Source organism: Chamaea fasciata, unplaced genomic scaffold (genome assembly GCF_029207755.1).
Source record: "Chamaea fasciata isolate MVZ Bird 193981 ecotype frontalis unplaced genomic scaffold, bChaFas1.0.hap1 SCAF_1, whole genome shotgun sequence".
Classification (NCBI taxonomy): Eukaryota; Metazoa; Chordata; class Aves; order Passeriformes; family Sylviidae; genus Chamaea; species Chamaea fasciata.
In genome coordinates, this window is record NW_027094086.1 from 133,956,495 (window position 1) to 133,981,077 (window position 24,583).

A 24,583-nucleotide genomic window follows, 5' to 3' on the forward strand; every position below is an offset into this window, starting at 1 on the left:
AGTTTATTAGAATTACCTGAAAGCTGGTCAGAACTCACATGAACTTGAGGTGCAAATACTGAGGTGCAAATGAATTGGTATATTCCCAAAACTAGGATCTGTCTAATAGAGGAGAAAATATAAAATTCATGTTTTATCTGTAAGGAAAAAACTATGCATCTGAGTAATGTGTCAGTCAGTATTCACCAATACAATAAATTGAATGCTTTTATTTCCATGTTGCTTATTGGGTTGTAACATGAGTTAATGAATTTCAATTTTTATATAAACATGAGTAATCACTGTTAATTTCTATAGCTATGGAAGTCTGTGACTTTGAAGATAAAGACCTGTGTGGATGGCATCAACCAGCCTTGGAACAGATGTCAGGAAGTTCTTCCATACGGATCACAAGGACATTCATATGGCAACTTGGAAGAGGAGCAAATCTCTGTCCTGAGCAAGGACACTGCCCATTAACCGACCATACCACGTGAGTACTTTTTTTCAGGTGCTTGAGTGTCTTCTAGAATGTGTGATCTTAACCACATACAGATTGTCAAGGGGAAAAACTGCTCCATTCACAATATTGAAGCCATTTACTGAGTTATTAATGACCTGTAATTAACTGACAACTGGTGAAGTAGGTATGCAGGATCAATTCTATAGATGAATCAAAAGAAAAAACCAAGCATTAATAAGCAGGCAAAAATTTGTAAACACCTTTCTATAAGTAACTCCCAAAGGTTTCAGTACCTCTCCATCCAGAGAAACACATGCACTCCTTCCACAGGATATATGGAGTACAAGCATGTTCCCCTTTATGGGAAAGCAAGTTTGGAAGACTTGGCTGCTCCAGCTTTACTCTCCTTCCAGCAAGCCAAGCTCTCAGCCCAGCAGTTGACTGCAGGCTGTTGGCAGCATCCAGAGGGAGGGGTGCTCTGTCTGGTCTCTGCAGTGGTTGTGGCACCTGCAAGATGCCCTCTGGCGTGTCTAAAGCAGGTTTTGGCCACTGCTCTTTGCACTGCATTATCAATCCTTGCTATTACAAATTTTCATCCAGCTTTTACACTTCTTTTCAAACTGACTTCTCTTTTCACAGCTGGCTTTGTAATCAATTTGACACTGCTTAATTTAGTTCATTGTGGTCATTGTCTTGATCAGTTTTTGCTGCATATGTTCTCAAATGGTCTTTATTCACACAAAGAATGTATGTTCACTTTTCTACCTTACTAGCAATTATTATTTCTTAGCTATTGCTGCCAATTTTTCTTAGTGTTATTGCTAGCTATTGCTCTTAACCTGGCAGTTTTGCCCAAGGGTGGACAGTACAAGTTAACACAAAATGTCCTGTGAATTCTGCACTCATTTAATATTTAACTAATGCAGTTCAAAAGTATTGTAGTGAGAGATAATTTCAGTTTAGTTGTATTTTTTTACCAGTTCTTTTTATTTTACATTTTTTCTGGTTAATGATATAAACTCATATTAAAATGTAAAATATTTTTATTCTCTCAATGAAGGCTTGTAAACTAATGTTGTATTCTAGGTAGATTGCTTAAGATCCTTACTAGCTCCCCCAAAGATACTCCTTTGATTTACCTCTAGGAGCAAAAATTAGCTTTTCTGCATGGACATTTGGTGCTAAATGTGTGGGGTTTTTTGAATATTCTTTTATTAAGTAAGAAATGTGAGTTAAAAAATGCATTAATTTAATGTATTCTAGTTAAAAGTAACAGTAAGACTTACCGAAAAAGAAATCCCTTAAGATATCTACCAAATGTGTCTAGTACAATTTTCAATGTTATCCAACTTCATTAATAAGAAAAAATCTGTCCAGTGTAATTACTCTGACCAGAAAAATACTTGCCTGGTTCTAGTGACATGTATATTTACTTTCTGTGACAATAGCCCATACAGTGCAAAGATGGTCTTTAAATTAAAACCACTTCAACAAAGCCTTTCCTATATTGCTACTAGTTTAAAGTGACATTATTTTGCATTTACTCAGCTTGAATTTCTGTCACTAATAAAGACTGAGCTCAATACATTAGTTTCACTCTCTACTTCATTAAAATTACTGTGTTTTTACAAAAATCACCCCCCAAAATACCAAACCCACAAAACATCATTCAACAAATGCATAGCAAAGAATTAAAACACCGTCTAGTTGTTTCTATGTCTCTACATTATATATGAAAAGGAAGTGTATTCCATAAAAAAGAGCAACTGTTTACAATAAATTAGCTGTCAAATCTTTCACTGCTCTTTCATTGTTTTGTATTAGCCAATATCAGCCCTGTATTTGCACTCAGTAAATCCTCTCACAACCTTTCCACTATAGGTTTGCTTTGGCACAATGATACGGGAAATTCTGTTTCTGGTTTTCAATGTATTTTCAGGGTTAAATGCAACTAACAGTATTTTGAAAAGGACTGTTGAGAAGAGAAAGTAAATGATCCATAGAGACTGCAGTTTTCAGGCAACTCTGTAATGTATTGCTCTTGTGATGTTTCACATGAGATGCAGTTTGGTTCTACGGTTTCCCCCTTCCCTTTGTTTATTGGCCTATAGAGAAGTACAGAAAATAGATGCTTCCAAATTACCACAGGAGATGCAGTGCAGCAGTTTTGTTGAATTAAAACCCTGCAACATTTAGTTTTATTTTCTCATCCATTTTCCCCAAATTTCCACTAGTTAGATGAGGCAAGCTGTGTTACTGCAATCTTGTACTTTTGCAAATTAAAACAAAATATGCAGGACTATGTATAGAATAGTTTGGATTCATCCTGATGCAAGAGTAGTTGGCAGTGCAGCATACAATGATTTCCTTCAGCAAAAATACCTGTGAATACTTGGAGTCAAACCATCTACTTCCCCGGAATAGGTACTTGGGCTAGCCACATGTAGGCTGGTGAATTGTGAGGTGAAGGTGTGAGTCTTTGAAGCTGTAATTACATTAATTAAGTGTAAGTAATTACTTTGCAAATAGAGGGAACAGCTTGTACGTCTATATAGAAACAAAAGGCTGGAGGAATAGAAGCCACTATGGGAGTCTGCCATAGGAGCCTGGCTTCAGCTAGAAAAATCCGTCATGTACTGAAAAAAGGGCTAGGTGACATTGGTATTGTGCATTGAAAATTCTATGACCACTATTCATATACAAATGCAGAGCTCCTGTGACATGTTTCTATACTTAGCAAATGGAATTCTTTAATGCAGTTCGGTTTCCAAAAGCTACAACAATAAAAGTATCAGTTTGTGTAGGTTTAAACAAGTGTGTTAAATTGACACCAGCAAATGGATAAGTCTATTAGTTTATTTCCTTTTTTAAAGAATCTGGTTAGTGATGTAGCAAATTCTTTGACATTATTAATGATATTTGGGTACAACTGTTAATTGAAAACTTCATAGTCACTTAATTGATATGATAATTCACGCATCAAATCTAATAAATCAAAACAAAAATGGATATGGAGATGAAACTCTAAGTTGACATGATAATTATTGCTGTGTAAATAGTTCCCTGCTAAATATTTTTTTTATACATCTGTCATTCTTTTATGTCTGCTTTTCAGACAATCATTATCAGAATTCAGGACAGGAAATTTAGGCAAAATTAGAGGCTTTAAATAATAAACTTAAGCCCAGAAGTTTTTTCAGCAGTCAAAAATGTTTTAAATTTGAGAGTCTATGAAATTCAAAAGAGGAGAAAAAATTATAAAGTATTGTGTATGTGTTTTTTCTTTTTTTTTCTTGGGATTCCCTGTTTGTTTGTTGATAGTTGGGTTGTTTTTCCTTATGTGTCCAACTTCAATAATATCAACTGCTTTTAGGAATAAGCTAATGGCCAGAAATTATTTGCAGGATGATGTCAGATTTTTTCATTGCAAGCAATCATAATTTAATCAAACTTAATTTTGCACAAAGAAAGGGAATATACCCAAAGTCCTTTTTATCTCTTTAGTAAAGATGCCAGAGCATGGGATTAATCTCATAATGAAAATAAATTAAACAGTGAAGACTTTAATAATTTTGTGTGGGTAAAACTTTGCCAGTTCATTTTCTTTCTAGAATTCATATTTGTTACCAAAAACAAGGCATCAAAGTTCTATGTGATACGCTTGAAGCATGGTCACAGATAGAAATTTTCTTTTGGAATTTTGAGTTTTAGAATCTAATAATAAATATACTACTGTTTTATTTAGTACAAGAATTCCTTCCCATATTTCTGGCAGTTTTCTTTTGAGCAACTTTCTGATGTCGGTGTCCAATTGCAGGTCTCATTATGACTTGTGTTTTGGTGTGTCAGGCACCTTTGGTTCCATTCAGTTTGAATTCACCATTGAACCTCAATCCTGCACACATGTGACAAAGTGTAGATGCTCAAGATAGATTTTTTTTTCCTCTAGCACTATGCAAAGAACGCATTCAGTTGGCATCCAGCATTTTACAGACAGCTGTGAATACAAGTATAGGTTGCCTTCTGCAATAGGAAATAGCTCTATGACATCCTTCCAGAAAGCTGTCTCCCAAAAAAATTTATGTCTGCTTTATTATGGCATGACAATCATATTCCATTTTTTGTTTCTGAATTTATTAAGACTTAATATTAAATATAATGGATGTGGGAGGTTTCTAGGGAAAGAAGTGTCAAATCATAATAAGAGAACTTAGTCTTTTCTGGAATAACCAATTTGAAATAAATATGACACATATGGCTGTAAGTTAAAATCTGCATTCCTAACAACTCTTTGCTCTCAGTTCTCTTTTAATTTTTTTCTTTTAGTCTATACAGAAATGCTTGAATTGATTCAAAGAAAGCCTTCTTTTATTTTTCTGCTAGGTGTTACATACACATTTCAGTTACTATTTAAGACCTATTAGAATTTAAGTGGCTGTAAGTGTTCAGCAGAGAAAATCTTTCTCTGATGTGTAGAATTAATTAAATTGTTGGAATTCTTATCTTCCTTTAAAGAAATTGGAAATTAAAAATTTTAGAACATTTAATTTTGAATAAAGATTCTTTTTTTTCTGAAACAATATCCTCAAAGCTGCAATAATCTTTATCCAGGGAAGAATTTTTTTGAAGCCTATGAATATGTTATATGTAAAACTGCAAGAAGAGGTCTGTGAATGTTCACATGTTATGATCTATAATAGCCCATCCTGTATTGTCTGCAGAAAGATAAGTAGTCAAAGAATTTCTGGTCCAGATACTGAATATCTAACGAGTACAGAAATGGAGGAAAAAAGGTATTTTTTTCATTCTCCTTCTTTCTCAACATAAATCTTCTCATGCCTCTTAATGATATGTGCCCCACCACATTTCTTTCAGATTCACAGTCACTACAGACCTAAATTAAAACTTTGGCACTATCCATAAGGAGTATCCTCTCCTTCCTGTATCACCTGTGGCACTCTGGCTGAACTAACCAGCATAATGGGCAGTGAACTGAGAAACTGTTACCCAGCCCATAAAGAAGGTGATAAATTTCTTCTTGAATGAGAGCTTGAATATTAAGTTGTCTTTCACTTCTGAATTCTTGTAGAATTTTTTTGAATTTTTCCCGGCAAGATATAATGTTGAGGGCAATGTTAGGCTTTGCTTTTTTTTCCTTTTTTTTCTAACAGAAGGCTTGTTTTTTATATACATGTATTTCTATAACACTTTCTGTAGTATTTTGTAAAATTTCTAAGTTTTTTTCTATCCACCTTTCAGCAGTTTCCCACCTTACAGGCAAATTTCAAGTAAAAGGCACAATGTGTTCATGGCTTCCCCATTTTACACTTAATATTGAAGTTACGTTGGACTCTGTAAGAATACATAAAGATTAACCTGTCCTCATGTCTTTGCCTGTTTCCTCTGGAATATTGTAGTAATGAATTCTGAATGCTATATATTTATATTGCAATGTTTGTTGCTAGAAAATATAGCAAGTTTTCTATTTACGCCTTCTTAAACTTTACCAGAACTGTTGTATCTGATTTTAACACTAAGAAACAGAAATTAATGGGACTCAACAGAAAATGAAGTCATCATGATGGAAAAGTCAAAGCATCACAGTTTGCACCCACCTTGTGCCAAATATATGACATTAAAATATCAATGCTATATTCTGATGACAGTACAAGAAAATAATGACAAAACCAAAAATATTTTCTCATAAATATCTTTTTAGGAATTAAAAGTTAGAATTTAACACCTTATTAGCTAATTTTTTCTCAGAAATCTTCTGAAGAAATGTTCTTAGCTAGGAAATCGTAGCTAATTTATGACAAAAATCCTGCAGATGCATCAACATTAGCAAAACTTCTGCCTGCTGGTTACCCATGCTTTGGGGGAAAGAAGCTAGAGAGGAGAGTGATCTCCCACAGCCCCACTACCCTGATAAAGGATGTGGAGGATGTGGAAAATACACACCGAAGCCACTGTCTTGAGTGACTCAAACCATCAGCTTGAGCTTTGATGGCCCACATTTTCTTGATGTGTCCAGTATCCAACAATCCTTCCCCTTTGGTAATGAGAGTTCTTTTGAAGGTCATCTAGTGCCCCACTGGGTTTTCTTGACCACTATTTTGGTCTTTTTAAAATTCAAAACCCCATCTGTTCTAATAGGAGTTCGCTTACCTGGCAGATCCCGGACAAATGGTGTTGGAGAGCTGAAGAATAATACTTTCAATGAATAATAAATGCAATAGGTGTGGGGCTCTGATTTCCTGTATAGATACTGTACAGTGTTTATGGATATAAATAATCAGGAAAAATGGAAATGCATGTGTAGGCTGCTGTTTTCTGAATTTTGAAATTTAGTGTGGTGTGGTGATCATTGGGATACTTATAAATCTAAGGAAACTAAAATATCCCTCTCCAGTTTATGTTTTCTCTTTGTTTTTCTCATTATTGCTGAAATTTGGAAGGAAATCAGAACATTTTAGTGAAAGGGAGTTGTTTGTTTTCTAATCAGGTTTAGTTTTCAGTCCTAAAGAAAAGTAGTGAATAAACGGTATTTTATAAGCCCATATAAGTGTTTAGTCAGGGATTCTCAAACAATTAGCAGAAGTTACCCAGATGAATTAACACTCTAAAAACTGAGAGATGTCTAAAAATTTATTAAATAAGAACTTTAACTTGCTGTACAAGAAAGTTCATATGAATTAGTTTTGATCCTTTTTCAGACATTGCAGCAATAGACAATTAGTACTGTGAAGCATGTAATTCACAGCATGAGACATGACTTGATAACACTGCCAGATTTGAGATGGGAGAATTTTTCGGTAGGTCTTCCACTTTTCTTAGCCCACCTAATCTTTCCCTAATTATTATATTCAATTCACTGTGTTCTTTTGAATGCCTTGAAGGGGGAAATAGCATGAAGATTCTTCTACGAATGTCCTTTCTTTGCCAACTACTCTAAAAAGACATTGAAATATTAAGCTATTAACTAAGAGAAGTATGCAAATATAGGACAGTTGCTTATGTTGAAAATTTTATATCCATTTAAATGTTGTGAATTTACCTCTGAAATTAATTAGGATTTTTGGACTGGCACACAAATGTTTTCGTATAGGGAATGCTTGTAGTACAGAGGTAAAATTAATTATTTTCAAAGGGTAAATATTGAGATTTTAATGGCAGTTAGTGTACCTGCCAACTGAGAGGTTTTCCACGGGTTAATTTCCCAAATTGGCCTGAGCTCTTGCAGCTACTGGCAGGGGAGTCTGCCTGTATTCTGCTGAATTTCAGCACTTACATAAAATCTATGCTGAAAGCTAGATTTATTCACTATTATATAGGTTGAAAAAATACCTTGTTTTACACCTGCTATCTTGAGGTCTCATTTAAAATAACAAAAAAAAAACTCAAGGGAGTCTTTTTATGGAATAGGAAAGAACTGAATTTAAGGATGGGTTAGTTGATTAACTCTCACAATGAAGGAAGTTACCTTCTCAGCAGATCACTTAAAAAACAACATTTGGGAGTGAAGACAAGAACATCATCTGGCAGAGTAAGAGAAATTGCTAATTTATGTTTATGGAAAGTTTTGGAATATATAGTCACTGTATATTTCCTACTAGGTTAAAATATTAGTGGGCTAGCTAAGAAATCCTTTTCTTTCAACGTCAGAGCTTTACAAACGGAACAGATGATTGCACGTATGTTAATTGGCTCTGCCAAAAGTTTTGCATTCACAGAAGGTATGGACCCTCTAGCATATGAACTCTCTGCAAACAGAATGATTACTCATTATTTTCTTCAAACTCTTCCCCCTGCAGATCATGCACCTCCCTGGAAATTCCATGCAGCTTTCTTCTGTACCAGGCAGCTTAAGAATTCAAGACATAAAAATTACTTTGTTCCGTGAGCAAACATGATACAGGTTAATTTTCACTAGAAGAAAGCTTTCCTTTTAAACATAGATAGGTCACAAGTATATTAGTCCTGTAGTCCTAAGTGTAAAAATTTCCATGATAGGAGTGAGAGTCCACAAGGATGATCTACACGAACTTACCCACCCCCTTCTGATCACTCCATTTCCCATTACTTGTTCACATAACCTTAGTCTTCTTGTAATCACATACCATTACTGTGTTTAATGACCACTGTGAAGTACTTCATAGAGGGGACTTTCATCTGGTTTACAAGTTTTAAATGTGATATTACAGCAAACACTGAAACAAGGTCAAAAAATTTGCAATGACACCTGTCTTAGGCTGCGCCATAGGACAAGAGTACCTGTGCATAGATGTGATCTTTGGCCTGCCTATGTCTGACAGAACATACCAACAAGAGACGGACGACTGAATTTCATCACAGTGCTGATTGTACACTGCCACTCTTTCAAACTCATCTCACTGTGAGGCATGGATGTAATACTGAATACTCTGGAAAGTAAATGCTATTGCTCTTCAGAGCTTTTTATCATTCTGTTTCTTACAAGTCTCTGATTTGTGACCATTTTGAAGGCCTGTTTCTGACCACAGGGTCAGAAACCTGCAAATTCCTTACTCTTCCATTTAGGCAGGATTTTCAGTCTGGGAAGAGCCTGATTGTCATGACATCTTTGAGCTTATTGTGTTTCTCTTGGCAGTGCTTGCTGGGTAGGGTCATTGTCTTCTCACAGCTGTAGTAATGCAAATTTACAGGGTGGTTGCTCAGAACTTGGCCAGTCAGGAAAACCAAAAGGAAAGGAAACCCTAATGCCTGCACCTATTTAAAAACGTGGGTTCCATTGTCAGGTCTGTAAGCACTTGTTGGGAAAAGTTCTTTTGAGGAGTACTGAGCATGAAGCACTTGTGTTGGAGAGAAGAGAAATTTATCTTTGGTCAACAGCTGCATTTTATTTTTGGAAAGTAAAGGGTTTAGGGGCTAAATCTTAAATACCCAAAACACTAAAACTGCACTTCTGGTCTCTCTGTATAGTCAGAGTCGGATGCTTACTTCAAAGATACCTCACCTTTCCCAGCAGCACAGGAGACAAAATTTCATCCGATATCTTGGGTGTTCCTGACATTAAGCCAGGACCAAACCCTCTAAATTTCCCACAGAAAGAGGGTAATAGGAAAACTCAGAGTCCCTCTATCCCACATCTATATGATCCTGTGGGTTGACTTCAGCTCTTTTGCAAACGGTTTTTTTGGATTCTGGCTACACACTAAGATGCATCTAGATACTCAGACAGCACATGCTATCCAAGGAAATATTGCAATCTTAAATTAATTATGATGAAATGTTTTGTTTTAATAAATTATAACCCTTTTTCTCTGAGCAGGGGCACTGAAGAAGGCTGGTATCTCTTTGCAGACAGCTCAAATGGAGAATTTGGTAACACAGCTGACATTGCTACCCCAGTCATCTCCCTTACAGGGCCCAGATGCAAAATTGTATTCTGGAACCACATGAATGGTTCAACAATAGGTTCTCTGGAGGTATGGAGATGCTCTTCATTTTGTTTTGTTTTGCTTTTCTGCATGAAATAACTGTGAGGAAATTTATGCCTTCTCTTTTGGTTTCATTAAAGCCCAGGCTGCTAATAAACAAAAATTAACAATTGCTAGCACTCTACTGCTCTCAACATGTTATGATATGAAGGAAGCATTAGCTCAGATAGACTGGAGAAATGATAAATTTCTACAACAAGCAAAAATTGTGACTGTTATAGACATGTCATGGTTGGAACTTCCATGCAAGAAAAAGTTTTGTATCTCTCACTACCATTTGATACTAAAAAGCAGCAATGTAATTGAAATGTATAGAGGTTCAAAATGCATTCAGGTATAGGGAAGCCTTGGGTTTTAATAGCACACAAATTAATGGTCATGTTTTACTCTAAAGTTTTCACCTTTATCATGATATGATAGAAAATATGAATTTATGATGAAGGAATTGGATATATAATAGATAATTTACAGTCTGTAAAAGTGTGAGTCTATAGTCACACAAATATCTACCTTTATATAAATATATTGTTTGTATTTCAGAGTAAAAAAAGATATTTTCTTACTCAGAAGTCTTTATCCCTTCAAATAATACCTGTAATTACTTTCTCACAAATTTATTTATTTTCACTTAAAATTCATGTCTTCTGTGCCAGATCTTCCTGTCTATAAAGTCAGAAGGCACTTGTTTTTCTATACAGTTTAATATATTATCTATTCCCTTTTTTTCACCCCTAAAATGAAAGCTATTTAGTGTGAGGATTTGCTGTTTGCTTGGCAGAACTTGCCTGTTATGCAATATCATATACACTCATGGGACTGCATAAATTTAGAACAAAAAAAATGTTTTTCATTAGGATGAAAAATGCCTGGGCTGCTCTAAGACGATTACACGGAGTAGCAGTAAATCCTTGAAAGCAGAAGTAGTTCAGGAAACTGTTGAATGGATGTTTAGCTCTGCTAGTACTGGCTGGAGACACAGCTTGACACACATCATCAAACACCCATCTTGTTATTGTCAGCTCAGTTGAATTTGGATACCCAAGAGATTGGACCAAAGAATATTTAGGACTCTCTGCTCATGTTGAAGTGCATCATCATTATTCCCCAATTTTCTGTTTACAAGGGTAAAAGCTTTCAGAAGTCTTTCATTGCTCAGACAGATGAAATTTTGTCTTTATAAAAAAAGAAAAAAATATATCTGTAGAAGAAACAAAATGTTTTCTAAGAATCAAGACGAGAAAATCCATCCTGGAAGAGCAGTTAAATGTAGGCATGGAAAAATATATTTTTCAGCAAGTCTTGTTAACCCTCTTTCCACGTTGTACAACTGTATTACAACCCACTAATGAAGCATTTTAATTCACTGATAGCCACTCTGGATAAATTAATGAGATTCATTAGTCCAGTAAGGCTGTGGGCTGAGTATGTTTATGAGGAGATCAGAAAATCTTAAAACATTTTTTTCGTAACATATTCCATATTTTGTAACATATATATTATACTGACATACCCATGTGCATCAGATTGGACGTTAGGAAAATGTTCTTCCCCCAGAGGGTGGCTGGGCACAGGCTCCCAGGGCAGCGGGCACAGCACCAAGCCTGACAGAGTGCAAGGAGCACCTCAGCAGTCTTAGTTGTATGATTCAGGTTTAGGTAGTCCTGCAAGGCATAGGGATTAGGATTTGACGGCCCTTTCCAATTTCAAATATTCTATGATTGGGTGAATTTTAATGGTGGAATAGAGATTAGATGTAAAAGATAATATTGTACTCTTGTATATGATTATAGAACTCTTAAGTGACTTGTTAATGGAAACATGGTTTTTTGTGACCTGGAATTCTTTTCTTTTATAGGTGCTCTATAAAAGCAGCGACAAGACATCTAAACTGTGGACTCAGAGTGGCAGCCAAGGTCCTCAGTGGAACAGAGCAGAAGTGTTCTTAGGCGTTCGTTCAAATTTTCAGGTGTGTCATCCTGTGTGATGTGCTTCCTAGAGAGCTGGCTATATTCTAAACTTCCATATTAAGCATTCTTCACCTTCTCATTTTCCTTTTTACACCATGCATGTACCTCTCCTCCCTCATAGAAGAAATCATCCTTTTGGCTGTCTGATTCATTTTCTGAGCTGGACTCGTTTTTTTCAGATTTCTCATTCATTTTTAACCTCAGACTGATATCGATTTTTAAGGCTGAGAATCCCATCTATGCTTGAATCCAACTTGCTTAAAATATTCTACTTCTTTCTCCTTAGTGTGCAAAAAGTAAAAACATCTGGGTTCTGAAAAAAGAATCTTGAGCATGATGTTTGCTTTGACATCGGAGCAGACTCCCAAACCTCTTAGAAGTACTTGCTTAGTGGTAGATAGACTTATGAAAAAAACCCCAAAAATCCCCAAGGATCATATTTTTTAAATAGTTACATTTCTTGATACTTCTGTCTTGGAAATTTATTGAAATTTTAAAATTCTTTTTACATTCATGGGAATAAATGATGAATGACAGACTAGCCTTTTTCAGACTTAGCAGAAGTAGGAAGAACCCTTGCTATTAGTTCAGGATGAGTGAGGACTAGTACCTCTTCAAGTAGCATGATTTATTTCCTTTTTTGTATGCTTGGTAATGTTAGAAAGTGGTCCTTCAATAATTGTGGTGACAGATCTGTACCAACTGTAATACAAGATTTTGCAGAATTATGCTTTGACAGTGAGAACTGACCACTTCATATTAAAAGATTTGTGAGGACCATCAGTCTCTGTTCTTTTCACATTGTGTGTATAAGCTTTTCTCTACCTTATCAGTGGCTTACTGTAACAGCTCTGTAATTTTTATTAGGTTATTTTCAGGGCAAAACGTGGTGTCAGTTACATGGGAGATGTGGCAGTGGATGATATTACCTTTGAAGATTGTTCCCCTCTGCTTATCTCAGACAAACCTTGCACATCAGAGGAATTCATGTGTGCCAACAAGTACTGCATCCCAAAGCATAATCTGTGTGATTTTGTAAATGACTGTGAAGATAACTCAGATGAAAGCCCTAGTATTTGCAGTAAGTATGGTAGTTTTTTAATGTAATTATCATAAATAACTGTGCCTGCTGTGAAATTTATTACTCAAATACTTTTGACAGCTCATCAGCTAAGAAAGCAAACAAGAAGGTAATAATTTAATTCTATTCCTTGGCTTTTAAGGATTTGAAATTATTATTATTTAATTTAAAACCACACGATACAAAATACAAAGAGCTGCTAATGAATATCTTAAAATAACTCAGAAAGCAGCTGTCTTTAAAAGCAGAATAAAATTATCCTGCTTTCCATATGAAAAGAATGTATTAAAGCTGAAAAAATAATCCAAGCATAATAACTCTGGGAGATGAGGTATCTACCTACTTAGATATTTCAAGGGCTGTCAGGTCTCAGCAAATTATTTTAATCTGAATATTGTACAATTTTGGTTTTACATGACATGTCAAGAAGCAGCAGATTCAAAGAATGATGTTCCATATCAAATAGCTCCTCCTGGATCACAATATATGGTATTAACACCTCCTTTTTTTAACTACTACAAGTGTGGGAAATGCTCACACAATCAAATCTGCATTGTTTGGTACCATATTAGCAGTTGCCTCATTTTTATTGAGAATATGAATTCAGTTTATCAAATTCTCAGTTAATACAATTCTGTGAAGTAAAGGTATGCTGATATCCTATGAAAGCTAAGGTATATTGCAAAGGAACTATGTTTTGCAAATTATTTTCGTACTTATTAAAGTACTCAATGATTTCCAATCCAAGAATAGTGCATCGCTAATCTATACAGGGTCCAGTTCAGATCTTCTGCAACTAAAAATGAAGAATATTTCGAGTTGCAATTACTCTGTTATAAAGTATTCTCAAACATTGACTTTTGTTTTCTGAAATTTTAAAATATTAATAGTTTTTTTTGTTTGGGGTTTTTTTTTTTTGAGTTTTCAGCATAGTCTGTGTTTCCCATGAAATATTATCAGAAAAGTATAAATTGAAGCATTTGGGGCAAACTGGTTCAAATAAACCAATGGAATTTAGTTTTGCAACCACTACAATAAGAATTTTATTCCACCTTCCCATTGGAAGAGATGAATTGAAACAGTCCCATAAAGTGAATGCTTTTCTCTAACATTTTTTTTATTATTATTTTTAAGTAAGGAAAAGAACCTGTAAAATTCTTTTTCAAAATGTCCCTAACTGCATTTTAATTTAAGCTTTACTATGAAGCATTATGGTGTTTTAAAAGCACAGGAGTAATTTAATATGCCAGTGCACAGTCATCTGCAGTAACTTGAGCTTCTAAGCAGGCTGCCTAAATTCTCTTTTTCATCAGTGGAGTAACTTGTTTTCAGGATGAAGTTCATGCAACTTAAAATCAGTTGTTTGAGTTACATTAAATAAGTTAAGTCCTGTAGATCTGAGTATTTCTCTTTATTGAGCATAGAGATCTTACAAGGACATCTAAACTTAGATTGGGTAATACCCAATTTGTACAGCATTAGCAGGGATATCTGTATTCATGATCTTGAGGCATGAATTCTTGAAAACACATCTTTAAATTAAATGGTCAGTTGTATGCATGAATTTTATTGACTCAAGATGGAATTTGTAAATAATGGAAGGAATTGTTTTAAGAATTATTTTGAAATATTAAGGAACTAAATCAGTTGGAAAAGTATGATTAGGAAAAATTTTATGGGCAGTTGCATTCAGTTGAGTTAATCTACAATCTGTGATTTTCATAAAAAATAATCATACAATTTTGCACATCAGGTTTGGGTTGGTTTTATAGTTATATCAGATGGCACTATATTTGCAGACAAAGATAAAAGAGAAGATAGTTTTGCTAAATAGCTCATAATTTTAAGAAAAAGTTTATTTTTTTACTTTATGACATTCACAGATTAAAATTCAAAGAAAAAAAATTATCTGATTTCAGCCTGAAGTTTTTGAGGGAGCTGTCTGTCCTCTTTTGGTCCACATCGAGATTCCATGGATTCTAGATCCTTGGCCTGGTTACTGATGCTTCTGAGTACCTTTCAGTTAATAAAATTACTTTCAAGTGTCTGAACTTTATCAGACCTCAGAAGAGGCTCAGATTTTGATTACATTTTGGAAGAGACATTTTGTAATTTCTGATATTGTCCTACGAACAGTTTCCAAATTTATCTTCAAAGCACTTTCCTTTTCAGAAATAATAGTAAGAATACACAGGGCACAGTCAAAAGCTTCTTGAAGTCTCTGCTGAAATTCCAGCTTATTTCAGCAATTTTAGTCTTACTTGGCAATCATTATAATGAAATTATATAGGTATAGAGAGAAAAATATACAGAAATTAAACATCTGGAATGATGCAATTGACTTAAACTTTATGTGGCTGGCTGTTTTGGCATTCAAGATTTGAAAACTGATAAAAGGGCATGCATGTTGTTTCATATAAAAATCAACAAAATTTATCACAGTTTTCTCCTTTTCCAGGCATTAAGTAGAATTTAACGAGATGTGTAGATACTCATAGAATCATTTATGTTGGAAAAGACCTTTAGGATCATTAAATCCCACTGTCAACCTAGCATTGCCAATTTCACCACCAAACCATGTCCATAAGCGCCACATTTATGAGGCTTCTTAAGACCTCCAGGGGTGGTGACTCAACCACTTCTCTGGGCAGCCTGTTCCAACGCTTAACAACCCTTTCAGTGAAAAAATCTTCTCTAGAATCCAATCTTAGCCTCTGCGGGTGCAACTTGAGGTCCTTTCTTCTTCTTCTATTACTCATTACTTGTGAGAAGATGCTGACCCCAACCTCGCTACAACCCCTCTTTCAGCAGTTGACAAGAGCATAAGGTCACCCCTAACCCTCCTTTCTCCAAACAGCCCCAGCCCCCTCAGCTGCTCCTCATCAGACCTGTGCCCCAGACCCTTTCCCTTCTTTGGACATAGTCCACCACCAACATAATTATATAAGTTTCTATATTGGCTAAGAAAATACAAGTGAATTGAGGAATTGTGCAAAAGTAGGCTATCTTTGGGTGCAATTCAGCTCAAGGTTATCACAATCACATTTATATTTTGTCTATATGTGTCTATATACAGGCTGTGTTTTTATGGTGCTCAATACATTCTTTTGGATGTGTCTGTTCCCTAGATACAGGCATTTCTTCCTGTTCTCACCCAATCTTAAAATGTTCCTTCAGAAAGAGGCTGGTTTTCTGCATGTCTTGAATGTTCTGTGGAGGGTCAGTTAAGATCCTAAGGAGTTAAATAGTTAACTATATTTGGTTACATTTATACCAAGGATTCTGTTGACTGTAATAATAAAAGCACTGGACCCACTTTGTATATACACAAGTAGGTTTAGCCTAATGTTATAGTCCAGAACATTTAAAATGCTCCTTTTAATGAGATACATGGATATTATTTTTATAGTGAAGCTTATTTTCCCCATAGATTGGAGTAGTAGTTTGTACTATATGTACGTAATTAACTACTTGAAAATAAATCTCTTTTCATGTGTGTGCAAATATATTTCAGGTACATCTATTGGGCATTGCAGTTTTGAGTTTGACCTTTGTGGATGGAAGCAAGATGAAAATGATGATTTTGACTGGCACCTCAGAACTAGCAGTACTAGAAAACTGGGAATTGGACCAGCTACTGATCATACACTGCAAGAGCCATCTGGTCATTATATTTTTATAAAGAATTCATTTTTTCAGCTACCAGGACAGAAATCTAGGATTTCTAGTCCTGTCTTAAGCAGAAAGAATAAAAACTGCAAGGTATGTGAGGGTGTGGTAGTAGAAGGAACAAAGGATTTGATTTCTGTATTGCACCAAGAGAGTATTCCTAAAATGATTAACAATGGTTACAGAAATAATTCTTGAGGAAAAAAACCCATCCTTTTGTCAAGAAGTTGAATCAGATCTTATTTCATTGAAAACATGTGAGAAAAATGTATCTTGCTGTGGGAGAAGAATGACTTTGGAAGTAAATGAGTACTCCATGAGATTCAGATAAAGCCGAAAGTAAATGCAGCGTCTGCTTTACAATGCATTATGCAACTCGTCCAAAGTAACAAACAACTATTAATGGTTTCTGATTTTATGGAGAAAGTGTGCATAAGTGCAGTAACAAATGGTTTTCAAAGAATACAACTGCAAAAGGAAGGATGTGTGACAGAAGGCTTTGTCACCAGCTATTCTCTAGAGAATGAAGTGTAAGCCTTGATCTTCCAAAACACTACAGCACATTGTGGTGACTTCAGCTTGAATATTTCTTTGCAAGCCTGGAATAAAAAGTTTTCTGGTTTTGATACACCTTTTGTAATCTTTGATAAAAATATAATTTCCCAAAAACTTTAGTTATTCTTTATTTTGAAACTGCAAATCTACCTCTATACATCTAATAAGTAGGCTTCTCAGGAGGATAATTTTTATGAGGCCATTTTTTAAAAAGCTTTTGAAATTAACTGTTGGTGTTATCACAGAACTATGCTCATCAAATGAAGATGGTCTTAGACTGAAGTAGTCCTAAACTGTTCGCTGGCTATGCAGTTGACATCTCCGTGCAAAATGTCCAGTCATGAGCCTCTGGTTTCATTTCTCTCATACTGCTCCTGAGGAATATTCCTGAGCGAAGAGTTTATCTGTAACTTGGAAAGGGTTCTGCTTATGTTTGAGATTTCTAACCAGTTCATTTTACTGAAATACTTCTTGCTCCAAACTCTTTATAGAAAACTCTTCATAGAAAACTCTTCAAAATCTTTATAGAAAAGGAAATCAGAAAGTATTAAAAATAAAGGGTTTGAATTTATGATTAAAAAGAAAAGTTGAATAAATGTTATATTCAGCCGCAAAATTTAATCTAGCCATTATAAAATTATCTTCAGAATTGGAACCATGTTAATTTTTTTGTATTGCCCAAAATACATATATTAAAAAAATTCTCTTACACAAACATGGAGATCTTGTCCTTCTGCTTCTAACATCATATTTGAGAGTATCTCTTTCCCTATGTTATTTGGTTTTATGCTCTAAAAATAACTTTTCCACTTTTTGACTTCTATGAAGCATAAAACATACGCAAAGAAATGCAGAATAACTGAGAATGACGTGTTGATGTCTGCACTGTTATGATGTAAATCATAACACAATAAATGCAATTTAGTGCTTGAAATGTAACTATGGGAAACTTGTTTTTATCACATGGAAAATTATTTATAAAAAATATGCAGGTTTATGCACCTTTTACAGACCAAACTCTTGACATCCATGATGCGGCCTGAAAAAGTCAATGTTATTTATGTTATCTGATCAGTCTATGTTATCTAATATCTATGATATTTTACTTTTTGAAGGTTCTGAGCAGTTCCGAAACTTGCACACAGACAAATGACAAATGGAACTGCAATTTCTGGTATAGGAAATTGTATGAATGGAAAAAAATACTTCAAGATCTGAAACCACATAAAATCAGAGTATTTTCCTCTGAAGTATTTACTCTGAGGGATTTTACTCCTTTCTGTGGGTTTTTTGAGATGAAAATGCTACATCATATATTTTCAAGAGATTTATTATGGGACCTTAGACCATTACAAATCACTGGGAAATGAACATTTACATCAATGGGACAGGTTTTATGCAGAGAAAACAAATTTAGAGCAGCACCTCTAAAGGGACATATATGAATCAAAATTTCAGAAACAAAGCTGCACCTTCAAAAGGAATAGAAATCCAAGAATAAGTTGGGAAGAACTGAGAGTGCAGTTAAATGTGATGAATTTTCGCAGTGATCTTTTTCTGTATGTATTTTGTCTCTTGTATTTCAAATTTCCCCCTTTTTTTTTTACTAAAAAGAAATAAATCACTGTTTACTTATCCAAGTACCTCTTAAATAGTTTAGGGGCTTTTTTTGCATATGTCCCTGTAGAAGTTTTGCTCCCCTTGTAGATTGGATTATTTTCTAATTGCACACTCTATAATCTACATAAACACATTTTTAACCAGAAAATTGTTGTAATTGTAAACTGAAGTTTCTTCCTATATATTGTAAATGGCACTACTCCATTCCTCTGTTTCCTTAAAAAGTATTTTAGTTCTTCTGCATTTAAATGCAAGAGTCATTCAAAGTGATGCAAGATCTGCTGTTGAATATTTTAATGCTAGTTTTGAAGTTTGGCTTATGAAATAAGTCAAAGAATTGCCACTAGTTAAGTTGGTTTTTTGCCTTTTCATTAAATTATTTTTCAATCAGTAAAATTAATGACTACTCTGAATGCTATTAGTAATGTTCAGTTTAAGAATGAGAGTAAATACATCAGAATTTGACTGAAGTCACCTATTGCATACTTTATGCTCTTGTTTTTGATTACAGATAATTTTCTATTATCATATGTATGGAGCTCACATTGGATCGTTGATTATCTACCAGAGAACTACATTGAAACATGAAAAAATTCTCCTTAATCTTACTGGAAACCAGGGAAATTTCTGGCAGTGCCGAGTGCTGAACCTGTCTGGAGATGGAGATGAAGATTTTCAAGTTGTCTTTGAAGGGATGGCTGGAGAAGGTCCCAGAGATGGCATAGCACTGGATGACCTCACATTTTCCAGGGACTGCTTACCATCCCAGGAGTTTTTACCAGCAGAACCCACAAAGCTGCCTCCAACAGGTATGTTCCTCCTATGGACAGTTTATGTAAGTTTGGAAAGAAGGAATAGCAGCATTATTTTCATTTCTTTTTCCTTCTTTCAAAAGAGAAATAGTATACATACCTTGCTAAAGACATGTAGAAATTCTAACACTTTTAGGCAGCCCATGAAATTCTAATAAAATCATTTTATGCAACAGTTGCTTGGGTACTGAGTCAACCATTGTGAATCTGCAAAGCTTCTTGTCTAGCCATATACATTTAGCCAACATCCTGATAATTCAGTGGGATTTATGTATCAAAAGTTGTAAAATAGGGTTGTAGAATAAAGAGCTGAGTGGGACAGAGCTGATATGGAGAGTTTGCAATAAGGCCAGCAGGCTTTAATGGTTTTTGGCTGGTAGGAATTGCTACTAATACTGCTTAGGCACCATATCCATCTTCTGCCTGTGTGGTCTGGTGCCAGCATCAGTGCAATTATTTGCACCATCCTCACTTACTGCACTAGGGAAATAAGACTCAGAAAACATTTGCCAGAAATTATACGGTTTGGATGGGGATGGATCCCAATAACCCCAAGGTAAGAGCTACTCATGAAAGCACTGATGCTGTATTTGAGCAGTATTAGCTTGGACACAAATGATGAAGGAGAGACTCTTTTTGATGGAACAGGACAAATCTTTTTCCTCCTTCCCCATTTATCACAGAGCTACTGAAATGTAACCCCCTGAAGTGGAATTTAGGAGATGCATTTTGTTCCTGAGCCTACTAAAAATTTCCTGCATGGCTGCAGAAAGTCATTTTATCTCACTTCTCTGTCTTTCTGATCAATAAAACAAAGTTAATATTTCCCAGTGTCAAGGACTACCATGAGAATGGATCATTAATTTATGTGAGCAACTTTGCTTTGTTACTCCTGCTAATGAGTAGCCTTCCCCTTTAGGATGTCATTAAGCACTGCTTAGGCATTGGGAAATAACACTGATGAGACTACATCAAACCCAAGAAATTGCACTGAACTTTGAGCACAAGATAAGCAGGGAAAGATATGGACAAAAATTTCCAGACATCTCTCTGATGTGATGCCAGTTCTAGTACTATTGGCTTCCTCCTCCTGCCAAGCCAGTCATGGAAATTTATTGCAAATGAGATTTGTATTTTAAAGTTCAGCTTTATATGAATGTTACCCCAGAAGGAACACTTACCAAGCTTTCTGATTCTTTATTTTTGTTGTATTCAGACTCTATCCTCTTAATGGGATATGCAAGTCCCTGTGGCAATGTTAGAAGCTTTAAAAGCTTTGGTTTTGATAGTAAAGGATGTTCCAAAACACTTTAATGTTTTATAATAAAAAAGATACTAAAATCTCAGGAAAGAGCCACCAGAGACTGATTTCTTGGTGTAGCTCATCTAAGGTGTACTTTGTGAACTTCAGAGGTTCACAACACTTTAAGGCAATGGTTTAAATTCATCCTTACAACAAACCATTTTTTTTTTTTATATTGAAAAATTTTACTTGTTCAGGGTAAGAGTTTACATGACCGGCCGAGGAGTTCAACTTAGAGCTGCGACTTAGCAGTGGTATCTGTTTTACATCACTGCTTGTGAGTGGGTCTGCTTCTGCCTATAGAAATGCTCTGAACTGTGGCAAAATGCATGCTGGATGTCATGAAAAGTGCTCTGTAATGTCATTTTTAAAAACAGAACCAACTAGAGTGGCCATGATGATCAGCTGCAAAAATCTGCAGCCCTACATTTATCTGCTTATCTGTAGAAACAAAGGAAAGTTTAACTAAAAGTAAAACAGTTATACCCATTGATCAATTTTTTGAAAGTTTCTGTGAATGAAGAAGATCATGCAGCAAAGATGTTTCCTTCTTCTCTCCAGCTACCGAGTATATTTGCTAAGGAAGTAAAAGTGTTTCCTCTTTAAGAGAGAAACTTTTTTTTTTGAGGTCTACTCTAATACAATTCCTTTTCAATTTTTTATTTCGTTTCAATATTTGCAATGCACTTATCAAAGGAGATTCTTCTGAGCCTTATTGAGCCATATCTCTATGTAAGGCAAGTACACTAAGGAGTCTTTTCTTATTATTTCTGTGCATAGAGTCATATGGCAATGAATGTAGTGTAAAGGCAAAATAAAACAGAATCATTAAATGTTCCCATCTGTGACACAGACTCTCAGTGTTCAGAGGATTTTTGCCTGACTCTATATAAACACCTTGAAATTCTGCATATTAACAAAAATATATTCTAAGCTGGTTTCTTTCAGCCAAATGTTCAGAAATGTTTAAAGGCTGGAAATAAGCACTGAACAACCAGAAAAGATAGTTTTGAAAATTAGCATTGTAATTTTCTGTAAACTACAGGATCCTGTAGATTGTTCTGAATATGCTGCTTAGCAACTACAATGCTGAACAGCAAACTCCTTCAGTGCCACTGAGAACCATTTAAATTGCTGGGCCTGAGAAACAATAAACATCATTTTAGACTGGCTGTTATCAAATTTTCATTGTATGAACATCAGTTTTTGCTCATGTGCCACAATAGTACTGTGTGGAGGAAAATGCAAAGACAATTTTGTTCTAAGAATGTTATTTGTGTCTGTTGCTGTGTCTCTGATGCGTGGTAAGATTTTTGAGTTAGATTCTGCCTTGTGTAAAAGGCTGCCTGTATCCACATCAGCCCAGGAAGAGACCGTGGCCACACTGAACCTTGTCAGAGTTGCAGTTGTTTCTGTATTTGGGTTGCGTGGCAAGGTTTTGGTGGCAGGGGGCTACAGGGGTGACTTCTTGAGAAGCTGCCAGAAGTTTCGCTTATGTCCAACAGAACCAATTCCATCTGACTCCAGGATGGACACACTGCAGGCCAGGGCTGAGCCCACCAGTGATGGTGGCAGCATCCCTGTGATAACAGATTTAAGAAAGGGAAAAGATGTTGCACAAAAGCAATTGCAGCCAGAGAGAGAAGTATGCAAGAGAAAGGGCTTTGCTGGCACCAAGGTCAGGAAAAAAGGAGCAGGAGGAGGTGCTCCAGGTGCTGGAGCAGAGATTCCCCTGCAGCCTCTGGCGAGAACCATGGTGAGTTAGGCTGTCACATTGGAGCCCATGGAGGCTAATGGTGGAATAGTTATCCACAAGTTATCCATGAAAAATATGTCATGCTTACAGTTAGTTGTTTACAAAAGAGAAATCATGGATTTGACAACAATTTCCATGATCTCTAAACTTGGTTTTCCTATCTTCTTTCTATCCCTTCCCTCCTGCAGTGTTGTTACTGACTATAAAAATTGCAGATCGTTCCATCAGAGTTTCTGCTCATGTCTCCTACCATTCACCTGGGAATACAACAGCTGCCAAGAGCTCCTGATCAGATTAGCAGGCTACAATAAAGAAAAGTTATTCCCAGAGACTAGAGAACTGGTATCTGCTGACTTCAGTTTTGTAGAGAAGACAGTTATTTCCAGCAAATTAAAAGCAATTCACCGAAGTATGGAACATGTCTTTGAGACTTTTGAGAATATAGGAATATTAACAGAAAATCGAATCAAGGCCCATTTCACTTGATATCCTCTCTACTGCTGTCAGTGAGATGCTAAACCTATATGATACTTCTTCCTCTTAATGTTCCTAATATTTCCTTTTTAGGAGACCTTACAAAGAAAATGTGGTTTTGGACAATGTAGTAAACCTTAATGTATTTACCTTCTGTATAGAGCTTAGTTTCCCTAGCAGCACACTCAGAAGTATAGTCCCCTGCCCATCTTTTGCAGCAAATTCTGAGAAAGCAAGTTGCTGAGAAAGCAACTCTGGTTTTACCCTCTTTTTACTGAAAATGGTGAACAGCCAAACACACCTACACCATATTGTTCTCTATGCAATCACCCTTAAGCAACATTATACATTGAAGGAGTTCCAACTTATTTCTTACTTGGAAACTATTCCTTATGTTTTCCTTTCACTGACTTTAAAAAAAAATCCACTATATTCTTTTGGGATTGTAAAATCAGGTCTGTGTGGAGCGTTTAGGAAGTGAGTGACCAGTGGAATGATACTGTAACAAAATGTGGTTTTTTTCTCTTTTCTCTCTTTACCGATAAATCCTAAAACCTTGATTGTTTTGCCCTTTTTGAACATTGAGCTTTTGTGTTCCTGGAACAGTTTCAGTACTGTGCTGTGTCACTGTTAAGGAATACTAGTGATAGGATTCCAGAACCTGTGAAAGATGGACTGTGTTGTTCTATGTAACTCAATAACATCACATTTCATTGCCAGTCACTCAGGGGACAATTAATTTGCTAAATTGTGACTGTTTATCTCCATTTTAGTTGTATAAAACAACTGATGCACCTGTGGGGCTGGATGTTGCAAGGATTATAAGAAAGTGACTGTCCTGCAATGGCAGCTGATGTCAGAGAGGTTTTTTAGTTCATAATTAGCACGGGGTACAGTCCCATTGAGCAAGTTCATTTTCACAAAAGACTTTTCCTATTATCCATAGTTATTCCTATCTTATATCACCCTGATATCATCTTCATATCGCTGGCAAAATTTCTTAACTCATAACTCATGCGCTTCCCTGGTCTTTTAAAATTAAATATTAAAGAATATAGTCGTTATTGGTGGTTTCTGTTCTTTGCTTGGCATTTTTTTGTCTTGGTTGATATGGGTATTTTGTTCCATACTGATTTTTAAAACATTTTAGTGGAAATTTCTACTTCACAAAAAAAGTTTAAAATGTATAGAATTTGGTCAGCAACATTATTAAAATAAATATGCGCAAAGTAATAGAATAATCAGGAAATCAGATTTGCAAAAAAATTTTCATTTTAAATATTGCTCAAAACTCTATATTGTACTCTAAAGGCCAAAGGATATCGCTTGTATCACTCCTTTGCAGTTATAATTAGATCTATAAAAGTTTACAGACACATAAATAGAAATAACTTTGGCAGTTTTTGTAACTAATATATAATTACA

The 24,583-nt window shown here is 35.4% G+C and overlaps 1 protein-coding gene across 1 annotated transcript in view; it reads left to right on the forward strand.

Moving 5' to 3' along the window:
* Positions 1-24,583, forward strand: part of MALRD1 (MAM and LDL receptor class A domain containing 1) — a 232,061-nt gene that overhangs the window by 79,689 nt on the left and 127,789 nt on the right. The window contains exons 20-25 of the mRNA XM_066191598.1: positions 298-472; positions 9,753-9,909; positions 11,777-11,887; positions 12,756-12,969; positions 16,484-16,731; positions 19,325-19,622. Coding sequence (XP_066047695.1) covers positions 298-472; positions 9,753-9,909; positions 11,777-11,887; positions 12,756-12,969; positions 16,484-16,731; positions 19,325-19,622 — 1,203 coding nt within the window. The remainder of the gene's footprint in view (positions 1-297; positions 473-9,752; positions 9,910-11,776; positions 11,888-12,755; positions 12,970-16,483; positions 16,732-19,324; positions 19,623-24,583) is intronic.